The 20,196-nt window shown below is 40.6% G+C and overlaps 1 protein-coding gene across 2 annotated transcripts in view; it reads left to right on the top strand.

Annotated features, from left to right (window-relative positions):
- The window catches only part of pigg (phosphatidylinositol glycan anchor biosynthesis class G (EMM blood group)), a 68,446-nt gene extending 60,044 nt beyond the window's left edge, over positions 1-8,402 (top strand). For both annotated transcript variants that reach the window (XM_008114574.3, XM_062971539.1), the window contains one exon: positions 2,308-8,402. In XM_008114574.3, the coding sequence (XP_008112781.2) occupies positions 2,308-2,533 (226 nt within the window). In that variant the 3' untranslated portion in view covers positions 2,534-8,402. The remainder of the gene's footprint in view (positions 1-2,307) is intronic.
- Positions 8,403-20,196: the final 11,794 nt, after the last annotated feature.

Here is a 20,196-nt window from a genome sequence, read left to right as displayed (position 1 = left end):
ATCAGTAATGAGCTGTAGAGGTATACATTGAATCTGTTGTGAGCTAGTTTGCTCCTTTAAAACTATAATCTTGAACCTGTGATTTGGGGAAGGAGTATGGAGAGGTTTCCTTGCCAAGTCAAAGAAATCAAGAGAGCGACCTGTACTCTGTCAGTGTTTGGAGAACAAATTAGCAGAAGACCTGATGGCAAGCAGGGAGCCAAATGGCCAAAGCCTGGATAGGTTAGGCTTTCTGCCAGCTTAGGTCAGTACAAGCTTGACTGTTTAGTCTTTATTAATGAAGCAAGATGGGCTTGCTGCCTTTTGGCAGTTAAAAACAGCTTTCTGCTTCCATGAAATGCAATGAGGTGTAGACTCCTCTGCCAATAAAAAAAAATCCCAGTAGTTTCTTTTTAGACTCTTCCTATTTGGCCTTGAGTATCATGTGGAACATTGCATCATTTATTCTTTTATTAAATCTTGGAGCGGGCTCTGTCCTTTTCTGGTTTCATCCAGTTCTGCTTCTGTCTTGAACAACGGAAACCAGTAGGATGCCCTCCTCTACTTGAGTAGAACTTGGTTTTGGAGATATCAGTTATGATTTCTTTACTATTTTTAAATGTTGTGGAAGGATAAAGAATACAGAGCATCTGATCTTCCCAGATTTAAATCCATTTTAGAACCAGTAAGTAAGTGTAGAAGAAGACTGAGATAGGGCTTGATTAAGTGATAAGCTCCCATTATAATGTCAGAAGGAGAATATGAACAGAAAAGGAGTTTGATGCAGAACCACCAAGGTGATTTGATAAGCTCATGTCTCTGATTTCTCCATCAGAATTGTTTTGTTTGATATTCTAAGCTTCAAGTGTAGGTTGAAATTGCATTTCATTGTTGGTTGCAAGCTTGCAGTCCAGAATTAGCATCATAAACACATAGAAGAAGATGCTAAGGGAGGGAAACGGGAACTATAAGACCTTCCCTGTCCACCATTTCAAAATCAAATTGATCAAGGGCTTATGAAACATTGGTAAAGTTCAAATGAGAGCCACTCTGTATTTCATTTTCTCGTTTGATCCACAAATGGATGCCCATCTAGAGCTACCATCCTGTTACTAGAGAGTGGGAGCCATCAAAAGATAGCTGTCCTCACTTAAAAAATTGTTTACTTAGTTTTTCATTCCTTAAAATATAATAGTAATTTCCTCTACACCCTTCTTCTCTCTCATCCTCAACCCTTTTGTAATCTTTATTATATATCTCATTGTCAGTCACCACAGATACAGTCTCCCTCCAAAGGTTCTTTAATGTATTTGAAAGTTTCCAAAATTGTTTTTGATTAAATTGTTTACGGTAAATCCCAAATTTGCATGTTTAATAATAACAAAGAAAGACCTCAATTTTTTCCAAATGATTCTTAATTGAACTTTTCTTTTCCTCATCAAAATGTATACATTAACTTTTTAGACCCACACTCTAACTAGTCAACTTGTTATAAGAAAATCCTTCCAAAGTTTCCTATGAACTTGCTATTTCTGATCGTGTAGTGCCTAATAACACTGCTGTGAGATCTTTGTTTGACAATCTTTCATTTCCCTTTTCAGATACAGATAATAAAAATACAGTTATTGTACAAGTGTACTCTCTATATAGCTATTCTCACTGATATGTGAGAGTGATTAAGGTTTTCTATACATTTTATTTTGCCCACACACTGCTAAATATGAGTTGTTCTTTGAGAACCTCAGGAATCATAGCTAGTCATTAAAATATACATTTGGGTCAGAGGGAAAGCCTTTCCCTGCCCCAGTAATGTGGTTTCCTAGAAAGTGCAGGGATTGTCGTCATTTTCTGCTGTCTGACCATAGTTTTTTGATCGATAGGAAGACGTCCAAGAAGACTTTACAGACTGAGCCTTGTGTGCTCTACATAGCTCCATTGCCATTTTGTAGTTATTTGAGAGCAAGATGGAACACTGGAAAGTGGTCTTTGCATGATTTTTTTTAAAAAGTGGTGTTTTTCATTTCTTTAAGTCTATTTTCAAACCCTAGTATTTTTGATCTTAAAACCTAAACAGGCATGGATGGGAGACTGCCAACAAATACCCCTGTCCTGTGGGCTGTATTTCAGAGGAAAGGAAAAAAACCACCTTGACTAAGCATTGAGTATTCCTTGTCTGAGAAAACCCTATGAAATCCACAGGGTTGCTATAAGTTGCAGTCTATTTAAAGCCACTTAGATTTCTACACAGAAGTTTAGCAGATGACAGAAGGGGGCATAAATGCATACTCTGATTCTCTTTTGCCTGTTTTTTTTTTGTATTGCAACCAGGAATCCTGCTGCAGTGGGCCACGGCTGTTTCTGCTATGCGCTGCTGCGCTCCATCCCGGTTGCGGTGTACATAATCTTGGTGACAGCTTTGAGGTACCATCTCTTCATCTGGAGCGTCTTTTCACCAAAGCTCCTCTATGAAGGGGTCCATGTTCTCATCACAGCCGGTGTGTGCGTCTTCTTCACAGCAATGGATCAGAACCACTTGCGCAGAGTCCAAGACTAAAAATGCAGCCGTTGGGTGGAATCTGACATCATGCACAGAAAGCAACTGACTCTTTACTGTGGCTTGTGGATTCTTGCCTTTCAGATTACCCAGCAGACTTTAAAGATCAATCTATTTTTAGCGAACATGTTTTATAAATCAGCTGTGCTGCAACAAGTCTATCCCGAAGTGCTGTTGCAGAGATAATGGGAGTGATCTTTCAAACTCTAATTAAAAGACTGAATGGCTTGGAAGATTGTATGCTCCCCATCCCTTCCTGGACCAGATCTCGTGACCCCACAGTTCAACATTACATCTGCATTGATCTTAAATACAGTGAAGATTCTTTCATTAAATAGGATTCTTAAATCAGAGCCCGAAGCTGGTTAAACTGATTATGTTGGAAAATGGCTCATGTTAATTATGATTAATATGCACACTGAATGCTTAAAAGTGGTTAAGGTAGGCGGGAAAAAATTGGCAATGGAAGGGAGAGAAATTGTAACCCACGCCCAATCTTTTAATTGCAATTGAGAGATCACCTCTGTTGTATCTTCAATCCCAAATTGATCTAGCTTTGGGAAGGAGCAACCCAAAGAAGTTCTTACCCTTTGTATTGCTCTTTATTGCTGTTATTTTTCAAAATCCAAAGAGAATTTCTTAGATGCTCAGTGATTTCTGATTGCAGGATAGGGGGACTTCTCTCTGTCACCAGGGTTATATTTTATTTCATGATGGTTCCCCAGTTCTCACTTCCTAGATGGGAGTTGTTACTTTAGCAAGTACGAGTTTTCTGTCCTCAATGACTTCAGCGGAAAGCTTGTGGTCAGTGCTCAAGAATTTAAAACTGTGAATTGCTATCCCTCTTGGCTTTTTGTTGTGTGATGATTAAAGACGTCAGAGATGAAATACTACTGGTTAATATAACACATAGAAGTGCCAGTTTCTTGGGCAAAGTCAGGAATATTTTTCTTGGGCAAAGTCAGGAATATCTAGTCAACCCCTCTGCTTCCCAAATCATCCACCGCAAGGTCAGACCTTGTGAGAATACTTTCCCATACTCTAGGATACAATCTTCCCCTTTCTATAGATGCCTGCCCTCTTTTGATATTCTCCGAACATGTTGCCACACAATATGACCAGATGTTGTAAACTGGAGATTACATATATTAAAAATGTAATATAATGTACACATAGCAGTTATCTGAACGTAGCTTACAGAGTTTCCTGTCATTTGCTTTGATTATTTTGTTTCTGCAAACAGCAGTCAAAGAATATGAAAGAGCTTAAACAGCTGTCATATCTGAAAAACTTAAAAATTCCGTATGAGCAATAATGGCACATTTTGGAACTTCAACCAACCAATACCATTATTTTTGATAGATGGATCCTGGCATGGAAATGTTGCATATGTAATGATGTGAGTTACTTTCTATCAGAGATTGTCAGCACATAGAGAGCTGACAGCAAGATTCGTGTAAAATAAGAAATGCAAAGTGTATGTTTTTAAATATATATATTTATATACTTTGTCTGGTAACTGTAATTCTCTTGAATGAAAAATTATTTTCCTATATGCTGTTAAGATACAGATTAAGTATCCCATATCCAAACCTCCCGAGATCAGAAGTGTTTGGGTTTTTTTTTTAATTCTTTGAGTTTGGAATACCTGAGTTTGCATATATGTCCATAATAAGATATCTTGGAGATAGTACGTCTAAACACGAAATTTATTTATGTTTCATAGACCACTCTATGTCCCCTGGGGGAGAAGAGCAGTATATAAATAAAATAAATACATAAATACATAGCCTGGAGACAATTTTACATAGTACTGTAAATATTTTTGTGTATGGAACAAAGCTTGTGTACACTAAACTATCAGCAAAAAATTGTCTCGCTCAGCTACTTGTGTAGACAATTATGGAGTACTTTGGATTTTGGAATTTCAGATAAGGGATGCTCAACTTGTACGACTTTCCTCTAAGAATTTAATTTATGTGATATAAATGGAAACAGGTCTTGCGTTTTCCTCATTTTTGTAATGTTTAGACTAGCATTTACTGCTTTTATTGATCTGCTCCAGTCCGGTAGTCCATTTTCCAATGGAGACATAAAAAGCTCTCTTAACAGCTAAACACACAGTGCTCTGTCTTATACTTTATATGCTGTCTGGTGCTGGTGGCCTTTGGTTTGTGAATCTAAGTTAGAAAACTAGTTTTTACATTGATTGCATTTTTCAAACAGTGTCTAACCATGTCCTCTATAATTTCAAGTTTGCTCATGCTCCAACAACTATCAGATCAAAATGTAGTCATGTGGAATATCTGGCCCTCCAGATGTTTTGAGTCACTACTTCCCAAATCCCTTCTGATTGGCTGTGCTACTCGGGGCTTCAGAGAGTTGAAGTCCAAGACAACTGGAGGAACAAAGATTCCCTACCCTTGCCTTCCAGGAATAGTCTTTGCTCCTCCAGTGTGGAAGTAGAAGGAAAATGCTGTAAGCATTTGCGATTTACAGGCTTCTTTTATTCATCTCTACAGTGTTACAAACAAGGGATACGAAAGGCCTAATAATGGCTTTGATGTAGCATTTGCAGCTGTAAATCTCATTGTCTTGAGCTACACAGTTTGAAAAACACTTTTTATTGAACGCTATTGGAAGGGTGAACAGCGGCTGAGCAAATAACGGGGCTTTGGCAAACTTCAGTTGATATTTTTCTTGCTTGGAAAGCCTCTTGTTTCTTGTATTTCTAGGGTAATGTAAACCAAACTGTTTGCATGCAGAGTTCATTAAGGTGATTAGTTATTTGGGTGAGTAGCCCTCTGGAAGAAGGTAAGCCTAGAGCAGGAGTGTCAAACCCATTTTCACTGAGGGCCACATCAACGTGTGGTTGCCTTCAAAGGGCTGTCGGTAAGACTGTATAAATAACTACATTGTCCTGGCATTAAAAACTTCGTAGGCCACATAAAATGATGTGATGAGCTGGATTTGGCCATGCCTTTGACTCTTGTGACCTAGAGCAATGGCTTGTACACAGTTGCAGAAAGGATGGGAATGCTGCTGACCATGGTTCCAACCTTTCCTGAAGCTAAAGGGAAATAAAATTGCTCAAGGCAAGAGCAATAGGTCAGGCATTGTGTCCTCAGGCATCACCTGAATGCCTCACCATTGTCAACAGCTTCTGTCTATCCTCCTATGTCTCATTCTCCACAAGCACAGACCCCGTGCTGAGAATCCCTCCAACTTTAAATTCCTCCCTATGCCAAGGAGCAGCATTTCTATTTGCATTCACTCTCAATGGATTATAGTGCCCCTCATGCTGTTGCTGAACTTTAGAGTTCGGTGAAAGGGCCCAAAAAGCAGAACCGTGAAAGTTACTTTTTATTTCATTCTTTTCCTTGTTGCAGTTCCAACGAGGCGTACATTATTTTTACTCATTGCATTACTTACAGAATTACTCGTCAAGCTGTCGGTTATTCACCTTTTTGGGGAGATAGTGAGATGGAAAAAATCCTTAAGATCGATAAATGCCTCTGTAAATGTTCTCTGAAGCATAATGAAAAGCAATTGCTCGTCATATTCTCTCATCCCATAACACCATCCCCTCCTGGTATTTTTTACTTTTGAAATATAGCTGTATTGTGCTCTTGTTATTTCCCTGTAACTACTCCAAAGCTTAGAGAGAGCACTTGCTGAGCGAAGAAACAGCAGGAAGGTTATCTAAGGCCCTCAGGAGGTTAAGTGTTGTTTTTTCAAATCTATTTATTACAGCACGCTAGTGTGCCCCTGCATAAGGTTTAGGAATTAGCTGTCCTGGGGCAGATGATTGCTTGGGTCTTTTTAAAAGAAGAACATAGATGGTAAAGAAAGCACTTAGTCATACCACTTGTAAATAAATTTTGTGCTTCTCGTAATCCTTCTGGAATGCATGTGTGTGCATTCACATGGCCTTCTGTATATCATACATCTGGTTTGTGCTTTGAAATGATTTCTGACTTAAGGCAAGCTTGTTATGGAGTTTTCTTGCCAGGATTTGTTCAGAGGAGGTTTGCCATCACTTGTCTCTGAGGCCGAGAGAGTGAGACTTGCTATGTCTGAATGGGAATTCATACCCTGGTCTCCTGACCAACATTCAAACCACTACAACTCAATCTACAAGGAAAATCACATTCAAAGCACCCCTGAACTTGCGGACCAAAAGGTGCCAGGTTCAAATCCCGGGAGCGGAATGAGCGCCCGCTGTTAGCCCCAGCTCCTGCCAACCTAGCAGTTTGAAAACATGCCAACGTGAGTAGATCAATAGGTACCGCTCCGGTGGGAAGGTAACGGCGCTCCATGCAGTCGTGCCGGCCACATGACCTTGGAGGTGTCTACGGACAATACCGGCTCTTCGGCTTAGAAATGGAGATGAGCACCAACCCCCAGAGTTGGTCACGACTGGACTTAACGTCAGGGGAAAACCTTTACCTATGATCCTAAAGCAAACATGGGCCGTAGATGATAATAATAAGAATAAGAATAAAAACTTTATTTATACCCCGCCACCATCTCCCCAACGGGGACTCGGGGCGGCTTACATGGGGCCATGCCCAGAGCAATACAATATAATAGAATATAAAAGAACAACAAATCATAACACATTGAACAATACAATAAATGAAAATATACATTACAACGCAAAATCAGAAGAACAATAAAAACAAGGGTGGGCCACATGAACACTTAAGTTAAAACTCGGGGTGAGAAAGAAATAAGAATAAAAACCACAAAGAACAGGGTCATAAAATAGTGGTGCAATCTAGAGGATAGATATTGGAGGAGAGCAACAGAGAAGATGTATGTAGTAATTACTCTCCAAAAGCACAACGGAAGAGCCATGTTTTCAGGTCTTTCTTAAAGGCTACTAATGTGGGGGCTTGCCTAATCTCTTTAGATACCCTAAAGACACCAGATCCAATAGGATCTTTCAAGATACGCAGGGCCAGCTCTAGTTAACACAGTCTCACTCGGATATGAGACAGCAAAATGGTAAGGGGTACTATGTCATCCCTGAAAATTTCTATTTCTTTTGCTGTTCAAAAAAGACACCATGCAGAAATCATACTCCCATTAGCATTAACCTATGCCAGATTAAGCAGGCTGGGATTAGTTAGTGCTAAACACAGGTCTGATATGAACCATAAATCTACAACGGGATCCTATTTCACAAGCCATTCCCATTCCAAGAGGACAGGTGGAATCTCCTTTCCTATAGTTTGAAGCCATTGTTCCGCGTCCTTGTCTCCAGGGCAGCAGAAAACAAGCTTGCTCCCTCCTCCCTATGACTTCCTCTCACATATTTATACTTGGCCCTCGTCATCTATCCTCTCAGCCTTCTCTTCTGCAGGCTAAACATGCCCAGCAATTTAAGCCACTCTTCATAGGGCTTGTTCTCCAGACCTCTGATCATATTAGTTGCCGTCCTCTGGACACATTCCAGCTTGTCAACATCTCCCTTAAATTGCAGCACACAGAATTGGACACAGTATTCCAGGTGTGGTCTGACCAAGGCAGACTACAGGGATAGCATGACTCCCCTGGATCTAGACACTAGACTCCTATTTGTGCAAGCCAAAATCCTATTGGCTTTTTTAGCTGCCGCATTGCATTGTTGGCTCATGTTTAACTTGTTGCCCACGAGGACTCCCAAGATCTTTCTCACACGTACTGCTGTCGAGCCAGGCACACTGCTTTCTGTTCTTTGCACAATTTTAACTTGTGAATTTTAACCTACATTATACCTGTGTGTATGTTATTTGTATTTTAATAGTGTTTGGTTCTACTTCACTGTATTGGCTATGTTGTACCTTGTAGAGGTGAGTAATAAATATTATTATTATTATTATTATTATTATTATTATTATTATTATTATTATTATTATTATTATTTGAAACACAAGAAGATGAGTCCACAGCAGACACTCTGCTGGCTGTTGAATTGGATCACACGTCGGACAATTCCCAAGTGTCTAGGACTGTGTGATGTATCGGCGAATAATGTGAGCAGATCCCAGTAAGGTGGCCTTCTGCAGCTGGCAGATGGTAATTTTGTCAGTGCCGATTGTGTTTAAGTGCAGGCCAAGGCCTTTAGGCACTGCACCCAGTGTGCCGATCACCACTGGGACCACCTTGACTAGCTTGTGCCAGAGTCTTTGTAGTTTGATCTTTAAATCCTCATATCATGTCAACTTTTCCAGTTGTTTCTCCTCAATCCTGCCATCACCTGGGATTGCGACATTATTATTATTATTATTATTATTATTATTATTATTATTATTATTATTATTATTAATGTTGCAAAGCTGAGAGGCTGTAGGTTCATGAAAGGCAGCCTTAATCATGATGAGTTTGATGTAGAGATAATACTTTAATCCATGCCAAACCATAGCTTCATAAAGTGAATAAAGGGCCAGCCTTTAACCACGGTAAGACATGGTGAAACCTTGGACATAAATGCTGGAAGAGAATTTGGAAGCTTTGGCTGGCTTCCTGGATTGCAGTTGTGGATTTTTAATTTACAGCTATAAATCTGTAGCTGTTCCGTATCCACTATGTTATGTATTGCTTCTGCTATAAATGCCCCCCTGAAACCTACCTTAAACTACAGGAAGCCATTCCATCACCCAGGATGGCTCTCTAGAGTTTAAGGTGGATTTGGAAAATTGATTCCTTAGGTAAATATAGTTACTAGTGCAATACACAATCTCAACATTTCCCTATTTTTGTGCTACAACTCCTGGACTCCTTCTCTCAGCACTTGATTTGTTCATTTCATTTTTTAAATTAGAATTTCTGAATTGACTCATCTTCAGCTAAACTTAGCTGAGCATTCTTTGTCCCTTCTCTTGCTTTTGTCCTACAAGCAGGTATCTGAACAAAAAAGCAGTCTGTTCTCCAACTCTTGTTTTATTGACTTTGCTGTAGAATGTATGTAAGAACAGGTGCCATTCCTGTTACTGAAGAGTTGTTTAACTAGCTATATGGTTATGAGGCTTACTGCTCCCAGGAGGTTTGTAATACAACTGTCAGGGCTTTGAGTCTAACAAGAAATTCCTTTGGGGAGCCGAAAACCATCAAGCTGCCCCTTTAAATTTGCTTAGAGAAGTTAGATAGGCGTAATGATTACATACAATTGTGTGAATTTCAGCAACCCTCAACTGCTTGCAAGACACTCTTCTTTCCCCATCTCTCCTTTTGACATTCAGGTGAACACCTGTGTTGTGTGTTCTTTAGTTCAAAGCACAATATTCCATGGGATTCAAAGCTCATTTCTTGTTTAGGAGTTGACATTTCCTCAGGATCCATCTTGATTAGTTAACTAAGCCAACTGTAATTCATGTTAGCTTCCAGGGTTTGGAAACTATTTGGTACATTGGAAAAGTTCACTTGTGTAAAGTATGAGATAAGGGCCATTTTGTGAATGACTATTTATACTAGGGCTTCTTAAATTTTTTGAAGTTGTGACCCCTTTCCACCTAGTAAATTTTGTATATGACATCAAGGATATAAGTGTATAAAATAGGTAGAAAAATAAAACATGTATTCTTAGTCAGCAGGGCTTACAAGGCTTGCTAAACAAGCTGATTTTTTAATGAAGTACAGCTGAAGCATTTTCTGCAAAGTCTACTGTAAACACTAAATGTTGTTTCTAACAAATTAATGTAAATATCTAGGTGGTGTTCTGAAGCTTTTTGATGTTGCCAATTTTTTCATAACCCCAACATTGAGCTAAGACAGTGGTCCATGGACCACCAATGGTTCCCAAGAACTGAAATATGGTCCGCGACCTCACCGTTACTACACTTTTGCAACTAGAGTGACTGGTCTTGCAAAACCCTCTTATAGTGCTGAGGCAATGAGGATGTTGAAAGAGGAGAGGCTGACTACCCATGAAAGGCACGACAACAAGCCTCCTGACTGCTGCTTCTCCTCCTTCCTCCCTCCTTCTCAGCGGAGTCATTTCATGTGGCGCCTGGAAGTGGGGGCTCCTTGATGTCTTCATTTTTAGGCCTGTTCCTGGGGTTATTTGGGGTGCTGATCAGAAAGTTTCATTGGATAGACCACATCAGCTCTAGATTATTAAATACGATTTTTTGTGGGCAAGCAGATGGTAACTATTGGATGGCATATGTTCTGTATCAGAAACTAGAGCTAATGTGGTCTATCCAATGCAATTTTCTGAATCAGCATCCCCAGATAATCAAACTGAATCTAAAGTTGACCAAAAATTGATTTGTAACCCTTTTGGTACTAATGTTGCACAGTGGTCCCTGGTCAAAATGGTCCCTGTTCAAGTGGTCCCTGGTCAAAAAAAAGTTTGGGAACCACTAAGCTAAGACGACACTCCATTTGGGATTGGGACCAAACGTTTAAGAAGCAGTGATTTGACAACTGGCTTGAATTATGTAGGCAAGGTTTTCCCCCAGCTATGGTACTTGTGTCAGTATCTTCAAAAGTAGGTTGAAGTAGATTATATATTTATCTATACCAGTGATTCTCAACATGTGGGTCCTCAGATGTTTTGGGCTTCAACTCCCAGAAATCCTAACAGTTGGTAAACTGGCTAGGATTTCTGAGAGTTGTAGGTCAAAACACCTGAGGACCCACAGGTTGAGAACCACTTATCTGTATACTTCTCCCCGCACTGAAAAAACATATATGTACAACAAAATTACCATGGCTATGCTGAAACATTGTCTGTTATTTGACTTTTCTGTATTAGATTTTATTTCCGTTTGCAAGACCATTTTGGAGAGCCTGGAAATGAAAATAACACAGTAATTAAAACCATGCAAATGGCCATACAAGTGGAGCTGATGTTATGCATCCCTGGATTTGGGATATTTCTCACTATGAAAGATTTATTTCTTGACACTAAGCCACCATAAAACCCACATATTCAGAGGAGGTGGTGGCACAGAATAATAATGGGAGAAGGTGGATCCTTCAATGCTGATGCTAAAGGTGTGCTTAGGAATAGCTTACAACATGAAATAGCATTGAATTGTATAATATCTAAAGTTTGGTTTATGAGTGCTTCAGTAGAACATACACTGTAGTCTTCACTGAACTAATTTGAAGGATTTTGCTTGAGACATTTTCCCTAGAAAATCTTTGTATTTTAACAACTTTAGGGTTTCCCCAGTTCAGTGATACTACTTTTGTGTATGGATATCTTGGTGTTTTAGTGACACCTAGGACAGTGCTTGGAAAATTTAGATTGCTGCTTGTGTTGGGCATTTGTTTACACAAACCTTTACAGAAAATGAAAGCTGGATTGATGTTTTTGGATGGACTAAAATTGTAATCCTATGGGTGCTTAACCAGAAGCCAATGAGTATCACGGGTTTGACTTCCAAGAAAGTTTGCATTGGATCACAGCCTTAGAATTAGAGACAGAACAAGAATCCTCCATCAATAAAACAAATTACAACAAAAAGCACTGCAAGAGTTGAAAGAATCTGGCAAGATTATAGCTGGAAAGAACAAAGCATGAATGGCACAGCAAGACACACTGGAGACCTGAAAAGAAGATAATGCGGGAGTCAACACAATGGTTTTCACAGCTGGCAATTTCCAGCTCTTTGCTTTTGTCTTATGTCAAACCTTACTTCTGTTTTACGCCTGTTGGTTTCATTTTCTTATAGGTTTATGCCAACTGTTTAAACAAAGTGTTTCTTATGGATTAATTGGGCACTGAGTGACTCCTCTGTAAGAATCTTGCCATCTAGACAGTGATTGGGAAAAGCTCAATCCATGGGATGAATGTGGCCTCCAAAACGTACTGTTGTTCCCCATCAGGCCATTAAAGCACAATTTTAATTACGTTTTTTAAGTGAAAATCTTGTCCAAAGCTCCCTCCAAAAACACAAGTGTCAAAAACTTCTTCCATGGCCACCCCAGACCTCCCAGCTCCAAATACTTCCCTTTCTGTCCATTTTCTCTTCAAATTGTTGACAAAAATTAGAAGGTTAAAAGCAGGCATTTATTCATGAGAGTGCAGCTTGAAGAAGAATTTTGAGGAGGTGGGAAATTGGTCCCTGAACCCCACACAGTTGCTTACTTCAAATTAGAACAGAGTGACAACTGTGGTCTTCTAGGTATTTACCTTCAGTGCTCAGCACTCGCCACTAACTATCTGACTGCATCATCGTTCCACTTTCTTGACCTTTCCCCCTTCAAAAAAATGGGTGCGACTATTAAGAGGTTAAAATTTGAAGGCCTACATGCCTCCCCCAGCCAGTAGCTGAGAGTGTTCCCAAAGATCCCTCCTGCGAGTGTGCACGAGCAACCGGTGCCTACTGAGCCTCCTTCTACTGATGGCAGTGGAGGTCCCATAGGCCCGCTCACTGGGTTTGCTTTGGCCATATAGCCAAAGGAGGCCCTGTAGGTGTCAGCGGACCATTATGTGAGGAAAACCCCCAAAATGGGGGGTGCAACTATTATGTGATGATGGCTATTATACGATGACATATGATGTTCTGGTTAGGGTTGAAGAGAAGAACAAACCAGCAACAGTTGGGGAGTCATCACTGTCCCATTCCAACCAAGAATATTTTGGAGGCCTCCTTGATGCACTTTCCTCTCTGATGTTTCAAGCAGAATAGTCAACATCCTCTTGGTGAAAGATGCAGGCATAATATCAAATTACATTTGCATGCATATTTTTCTGGCCATTGCAGGAGGGGATATTTGGCCATGTTTCTTCAACCAGACTCATGATGACTGTAGCATCCTCAAGGATTTCCCGGGAGAAGGGAGATAATAATGGCATCCGTTATGATGATATTCTATTCTAGCAGTAAAATTGCAGTTCCTCTCATCTGGGCATAGACAAAGTGGTTGTAAAGCTTTCTTAAGGATCCTTAATAAGCTGTGATGATGTGAAACCTCTTCCTCCAACCCTTGAGTTTGATTTTTTTTCATGTCAGGAGCAACTTGAGAAACTGCAAGTTGCTTCTGGTGTGAGAGAATTGCAAGGATGTTGCCCAGGGGACGCCCGGATGTTTTGATGTTTTTATCATCCTTGTGGGAGGCTTCTCTCATGTCCCCGCATGGAGCTGGAGCTGATAGAGGGAGCTCATCCACGCTCTCCCCGCATGGGATTCGTACCTGGCAGCTTTCAGATCAGCAACCCAACCTTCAAGTCACAAGGCTTTAATCCACTACGCCATCGGGGGCTCCTTGAGTTTGATAGGCATAGTCTTTCTGCAGGCACATGGCTTTCACCACCGCAAACACAAGTAGTAAAGCTTATCAATTATTTTTTCACTCTTAATCTGTAATGTTGAAACTCATATTTTTACATTTATGAAAAAATGGGCTGCTTTTCTGGCATTTCCATTAAGTGTTTTCAAAATCCTGATCTGCATGTTTGCTGATCAGCCAAGGCATTGAGCTAGGCTGAAATAATTCAAATTCCAGTTTCCAGCTAACTCTATTCAAGATTCAAGCATCTGCTTTTGGGTTGAATGTATTGCACCATATCAATTTTGTGCTGAAAAAATGTTTGTAGGCACACATGTTCTGTTAAATCATATTACTGAGACATGGATTTTAACTAAGAACACTATGTAACACAATTTTTGTTTCTGGGTTATAAATGGCATTTCCTAACTGGTTTTATCATAAAAACATGGAAAAAGTTTAATACGCTGCAAAAAAAAAACACCTTTGTTTTTGTGGTACATCCTGCAGCACATTTTGCTATAGATTTCAAGAAATATCTCATCCAGTCTCAACAAATTCAAGATAGTTTGTGGCAGCCACAAAGATGAAGTTTATGAAGTATAACAACTATTTTCAAAGTAAGTACTGCATAGTTAAACAGGAAATAACACTTTCAAACCAGGAACAGAAAAAAATTAAAATTTTGTTACATAATGTAATAAATGTGACAGGTTGGATCCCAGCATACTCTTTATTTTGCCAAAAGACTCCCCATTCACAATGGTCTAGCTAGCTACTCTTGAGTGTGGATTTTATCAATAGTAATTGTGTTTTTGGAAATTCATTAATGTTAATGAGTATGCCTAGCTCACAGCTCATACTAATGTATATTAGACTAGTGCACTGATCCGTTTTAGCCATTTTCCTTTGGCTTTTTCGGGTTCTCTGGACGGCCTTAATGGCAAGGGCTCAGATGCCATGTATTTTTCGCCTGAAACGGCCTACATGGCTGCCGGGCGCGGCTCCTTCTCTTTTATTTGGGAGCATGCGGTGCATGCTTCCTTAAACCTGTTCCTCAAACCTAGGCTCCCTTGAAAAGAAGAAAGGAAAGGAGCCCAGGAAGGATGCTTCCTTATCCCCATTGCTCCAACTCAGACTTCCTTGAAAGGAAGAAAGGAAAGGGTTCCAGGAAGAGTGCTTCCTTAATTCCCTTCCTCAACCCAGGCTGCCTTAAAAGAAAGGAAAACGTCCCAGGAACAGTAAGGGGAGCCTCGTAAGTTCCCCATTGCCACCAACAGTTCAGATCTTCCCAGATATTTTGGCTGCCTAGCTGAAAACAGATTTTCCCATTAGCCGATTTTCAGGAGGCTCCCGAAAATAGATCTGGGTATCCAATGAAATTCAGATACCAAAAACAGATCGTCCTCCAACTGAATTGCACAAGCCTAATGTATATGTCTAGCCCACATTGATAGCTTATGTACATGTCCCTTTCCCGACTTTTTGTAATCATACTTTCAAGAATCTATTAAAATATGTTTTGAAGAATCAAGCAGTCAGAAGTTTGAAAATGACCAGTTCATTGTAAAATAAAGTGAAACATCAAATTAGCTAAGAGTTTGGTAACATACAGTCCTTAGCTAAACTCGAAGTAGTTTATGGATATTTATTTGGAACTCTCTACCTAGAGAGATTAGGCAGGCCCCTACCCTCCTCTCCTTCCAGAAGAGCTTAAAAACCTGGCTCTTCCAAAAGGCCTTCGATGTTTAATTGTTGCTGGATTGATCTATCTGTCCATTCCATAATAGTCCCATTGTTGTTGTCTTGCTATTTTATACCGCACTTTATTGTCCATTCAACTGTGAAATTTCCTTTCCCCATTTCGTAACACTCTGTACTTTGCCTGGGATCTACGACTTAGTCTCCTGTTTTTAATACTGTATCCTGCTTGTTGATCTTAATGATTGTTTTTATTGATGTTGATGTTTATTACTGGGATAATTGTTCTATTGCTTTGTTACTGTTATTTGTTTGTTTTATCGGGCCAGGCCCCATGTAAGCCGCCCTGAGTCCCTTCGGGGAGATGGGGAGGGGTATAAAAATAAAGTTATTTATTTATTTATTTATTTATTTATTTATTTCCATCATTTCTATCCCGCCCTTCTCACCCGAAGGGACTCAGGGCGGCTTACAAAACTGGCAGAATTCGATGCCAATATACAATACAAAAGAATAAAACATAAGCAAGTATAAACAGATTTAAAATAATACAAAATACTTGAGCCATTCATCCACAAAACCTTGTACATAAACCTTAGTCCAGACCAAGTCGAAGCCAACGAAACTTATTCTTTGAACGCTTGCTCGCATAGCCAGGTCTTCACTTTCTTTCTAAAACTCAAAAGGGATGGAACCTGCCGAATAGGTAGCTGGGGCTTTGTTTTGCCTCGATTGTTTTGGAACTGTTCAAAGCCAAAGGCACATTTAACAAGATATTTCTGTCATGGGGCTAAAAAGCTCACTGGAAAGAGAATCCAGACTGACCCATCCATTTTTGGATCAATCAGATCACAAACCCTTATCCATCCATGCAACTCCAGTTTAATACAAGGAGATGTGTGGAAGGGGAAGAACCAGCTTGGGTTGAGTAATAATGAAGTAATGCCGATTTAGATATGCAAAGTCACATTTGAGCATCTTCTTTGTTCAAACTGAGTTCTGATAAGTGGAGGAAAGGCTGGATTTGTTACACAAGTATATGAATTTTAAGATGTTTGCTAATCGCTGGAAGGGATTGAACTTACCAGATCTCAACACACAGAGAGCATTTCAAACAAAAGAGGCAGCCAAAGTCAGTGTATGTAAACAAGGCTGGAAACAGAAATCTACAGCTGAGGAAGCAGAAAAGGACGAGAAATTTTTTTAAAAAATGCAGAGAATGAGTTGAAACAGAAGAAATATGATAATGAGGGAATCATGGAATGGTTAATAGCATTAATAGATCTATTCTCCACGGGTTTGTCTAATCTCTTTTAAAACCAGAGGCGCAAGACAGCTATCCCAATATAAATGTTTTTGAGAACAAAAGAATATGAACAGATAAAACAAAACAACATTACTGGGAGGAAAAACTGTCTATAATAATCTGTGATATTCTTGTGGGCAATGGTTAGTGAATGCTGACAACACAATACACAATTATACACACACATTAACAAACAAAACTAGGTTTTTCTGTCCAACCAAAATCTATCTAAAAGGGATAAATATAATGAGATGTTTTAGGATATAGTGAGCAAAAGAGAAATTGATTAAATGATGATTAAATAATGCAATGGCTGGAAAAGCCATCAATGCAGTCAATACCTTTCAATGTTCTCTTGAGGAAATGCTCATGACAGGCTGGTGTATTGGTTCATTTTAGATGAACCTGATTTTCACGAAAGATAGTGGCAAAGGGGAGAAAATGTACTGTGTCCTTTGGATGTTAACTGTTAATGTCAAAATTTTGCACAGAACATATTACCTTTTGCAGTCCCTAACAATTAGAGATGCATGCTATTTACCTAAAGACCCACAATTATACACTTAGGTTAGAGATAGTCTTTGGCAATTATGACATTTTTAAAGTATAAAATGCTATGCTGTGAGCTAGACTTGTATTATGGCAACCTGCTTCTAATGACTTGCTCATCATGATTGCAGATTCCTGCTGCAGTCATCAGCAGACTTTCCTAGGTCCGTCGCATAAATGATTAATGCCCAGTACTTTGCTAATTATGTATAAAGATATGACTATTTTTCTACTCTAGTTCATAAATAAAAATCACATGAAAGTGACGGTGTAGTGGAAGAACTTTCTACAGTTCCTTTGCCACTACTTGGTCAGATTTAGACTTAAGGTAGGTAAAGGTAAAGGTTTCCCATGACGTTAAGTCCAGTCGTGCCCGACTCTGGGGGTTGGTGCTCATCTCCATTTCTAAGCCGAAGAGCCAGCATCATCCATAGACACCTCCAAGGTCATGTGGCCGGCATGACTGCATGGAGCGCCATTACCTTCCTGCCGGAGCGGTACTTATTGATCTACTCACATTTGTTAGGGCTGTGGACACAACCGCTCCTGAACATCTCCTTTCGTAAAGCAGAGCCAATTCAGCTCCCTGCTACTCCTGGTGACAATGAAGCGAGCAAAACAGCAAATCAGATCGAGTACGGTCTAGAGCTCATTTAAAAGCCTAGTCCACAGCAATGAAGGTGGCACAATGGCAATTTGTGACCGCCAACATTGCATCTGCAAAGAACTGTCCGAGAGAGCTGTTCTGATTGGTCAGGGGACTTCTGAACCCAGTTCAGCCTGTGATCCCTGTCCAATCAGCAGATCGTTACGACGAGTTTGCTAGGTTCTTTGCAGATAAAGCTGCTCGGATCTATACCGAATTGATGCCAGTGTTAATACAGTCTCCGTAGATGTAACTGAAACAGCTGTCTATCCCAGTTTAATGGATTCCTTTCAGCTTGTTCGGCCTGAGGACGTGGACAAGATCTTGGAAGGAATGAAGCCAACCATTTCTTCTCTGGACCCTTGCCCATCCTGGCTTATAAAATCAGCCGGGGGGGGGGGGGGGGACTGGCAGAGTGGGTTAAAGTGCTGGTGAATGCCTCCTTGACCCAAGGGATAATGCCAACTAGTTTCAAAGATGCAATAGTAAGACTTTTATTAAAGAAACCAGCACTGGATCCCATTCAACTGAACAACTACCAGCCAGTATCAAATCTTCCCTTTCTGGGCACGGTTCTAGAAAAGATGGTGACCTCACAACTCCAAAGTTTCTAGGATGACATCGATTATCTGGATCCATCACAATCTGGTTTCAAGCCCGTTTACAGAACTGAAACAGCACTGTTCACCTTGGTGGATGATCTATGAAGAGAGCTCGACAGGGGGAGTGTGCCCCTGCTGATTCTTCTGGACCTCTCAGTGGCTTTCAATACCATTGACCATGGCATCCTTCTGGGCCATCTCTCAAGGATGGGGCTTGGGGACACTGTTCTGCAGTGGCTCTGGTCCTTCCTGGAGGGGCGAACCCAGATGGTGGAGCTGGGGGACTCCTGTTTGACTCCCTGGCCTGGCCTGTGGGGTCCCTCAGGGTTCAATTTTGTCCCCCATGCTGTTTAACATTTATTTTATTTATTTATTTACAGTATTTATATTCCGCCCTTCTCACCCCGAAGGGGACTCAGGGCAGATCACATTACACATATAAGGAAAACATTCAATGCCTTGACATAGAACAAAGACAAAGACAAACACAGGCTCCGAGCTGGCCTCGAACTCATGACCTCTTGGTCAGAGTGATTGGTCTCAGCTGGCTGCAGCTGGCTGCTCACCAGCTTGCGCCACAGCCCGGGCCTTTTACATTAAACTGCTGGGAGAGATCATCCGGAGTTTTGAAGTTATGCAGAAGACACCCAATTCTGTTACTCCTTTCCACCCAAAGCCAAGGATGCTGTTCTGGTCCTGAACTGGAGCCTGTCATCAGTGATGGGCTGGATGAGGGTCAACAAACTGAAACTAAATCCAGTCAAAACAGAGGTATTCCTGATCAGTTGGAAGACAGCTCAGGGTTTGGAGTTTCAACCTGTGCTGGACGGGGTTGCACTCCCCTGAAGACACAGGTTCACAGTCTGTGGGTATTCTTGGACTCATCGCTGACCCTGGAGCCCCTGGTGTTGGCGGTGGCCAGGAGTGCTTTTGTGCAATTAAAACTTGTGCAACAGCTGCACCCATAGCTTGAGAGGCCATAGTAGTCTATGCTATCGTTACATCTCAGTTGGACTACTGCAATGCTCTCTACATGGGGCTGCCTTTGAAGGTAGTTTGGAAGCTCCAAAGATTGGCAGACAGGTTGCTAACTGGGGTGCTATTAGGGAGCAAACAATTCCTCTCTTACAGCAGCTCAACTGGCTGCCAATCTACTTCCGGATTAAATACAGAGTGGTGGCCATTACCTATACAGCCGTAAACAATTCAGGCCCAGACTATTTGAGAATTGACATCCTGGTTTACAATCCCATTTGGCCACTGCAATCATCTGAGGGGGCCCTCCTCTCGATCCCACCCCCAACCCATGCACGGCTGGTGGGCACGAGATAGATAGATAGATAGATAGATAGATAGATAGATAGATAGATAGATAGATAGATAGAGAGAAAGAGAGAGAGAGAGAGAGAGAGAGAGAGAGAGAGAGAGAGAGAGCCTTCTCTGTGGTCGCTCCGGCTCTCTGGAACGTTCTCCCTATTGAAGTGAGAACAACTCCTTCTTTCCCCTCTTTTAAAAATACCTTAAAACTCATATTTGCTCCACAGACTATGTGGGAGCAGATGAATATTGAAAGGAAAAAGAACCTGCCCCTCCTGACTGCTTTCTTACAAATGCATAACATACTGTCGGGCCACTTCATACCTATATGTTA

This window comes from Anolis carolinensis, chromosome 2 (genome assembly GCF_035594765.1).
Source record: "Anolis carolinensis isolate JA03-04 chromosome 2, rAnoCar3.1.pri, whole genome shotgun sequence".
NCBI classification, from domain to species: domain Eukaryota; kingdom Metazoa; phylum Chordata; class Lepidosauria; order Squamata; family Dactyloidae; genus Anolis; species Anolis carolinensis.
This window is presented reverse-complemented; position numbering and strand designations above follow the sequence as displayed.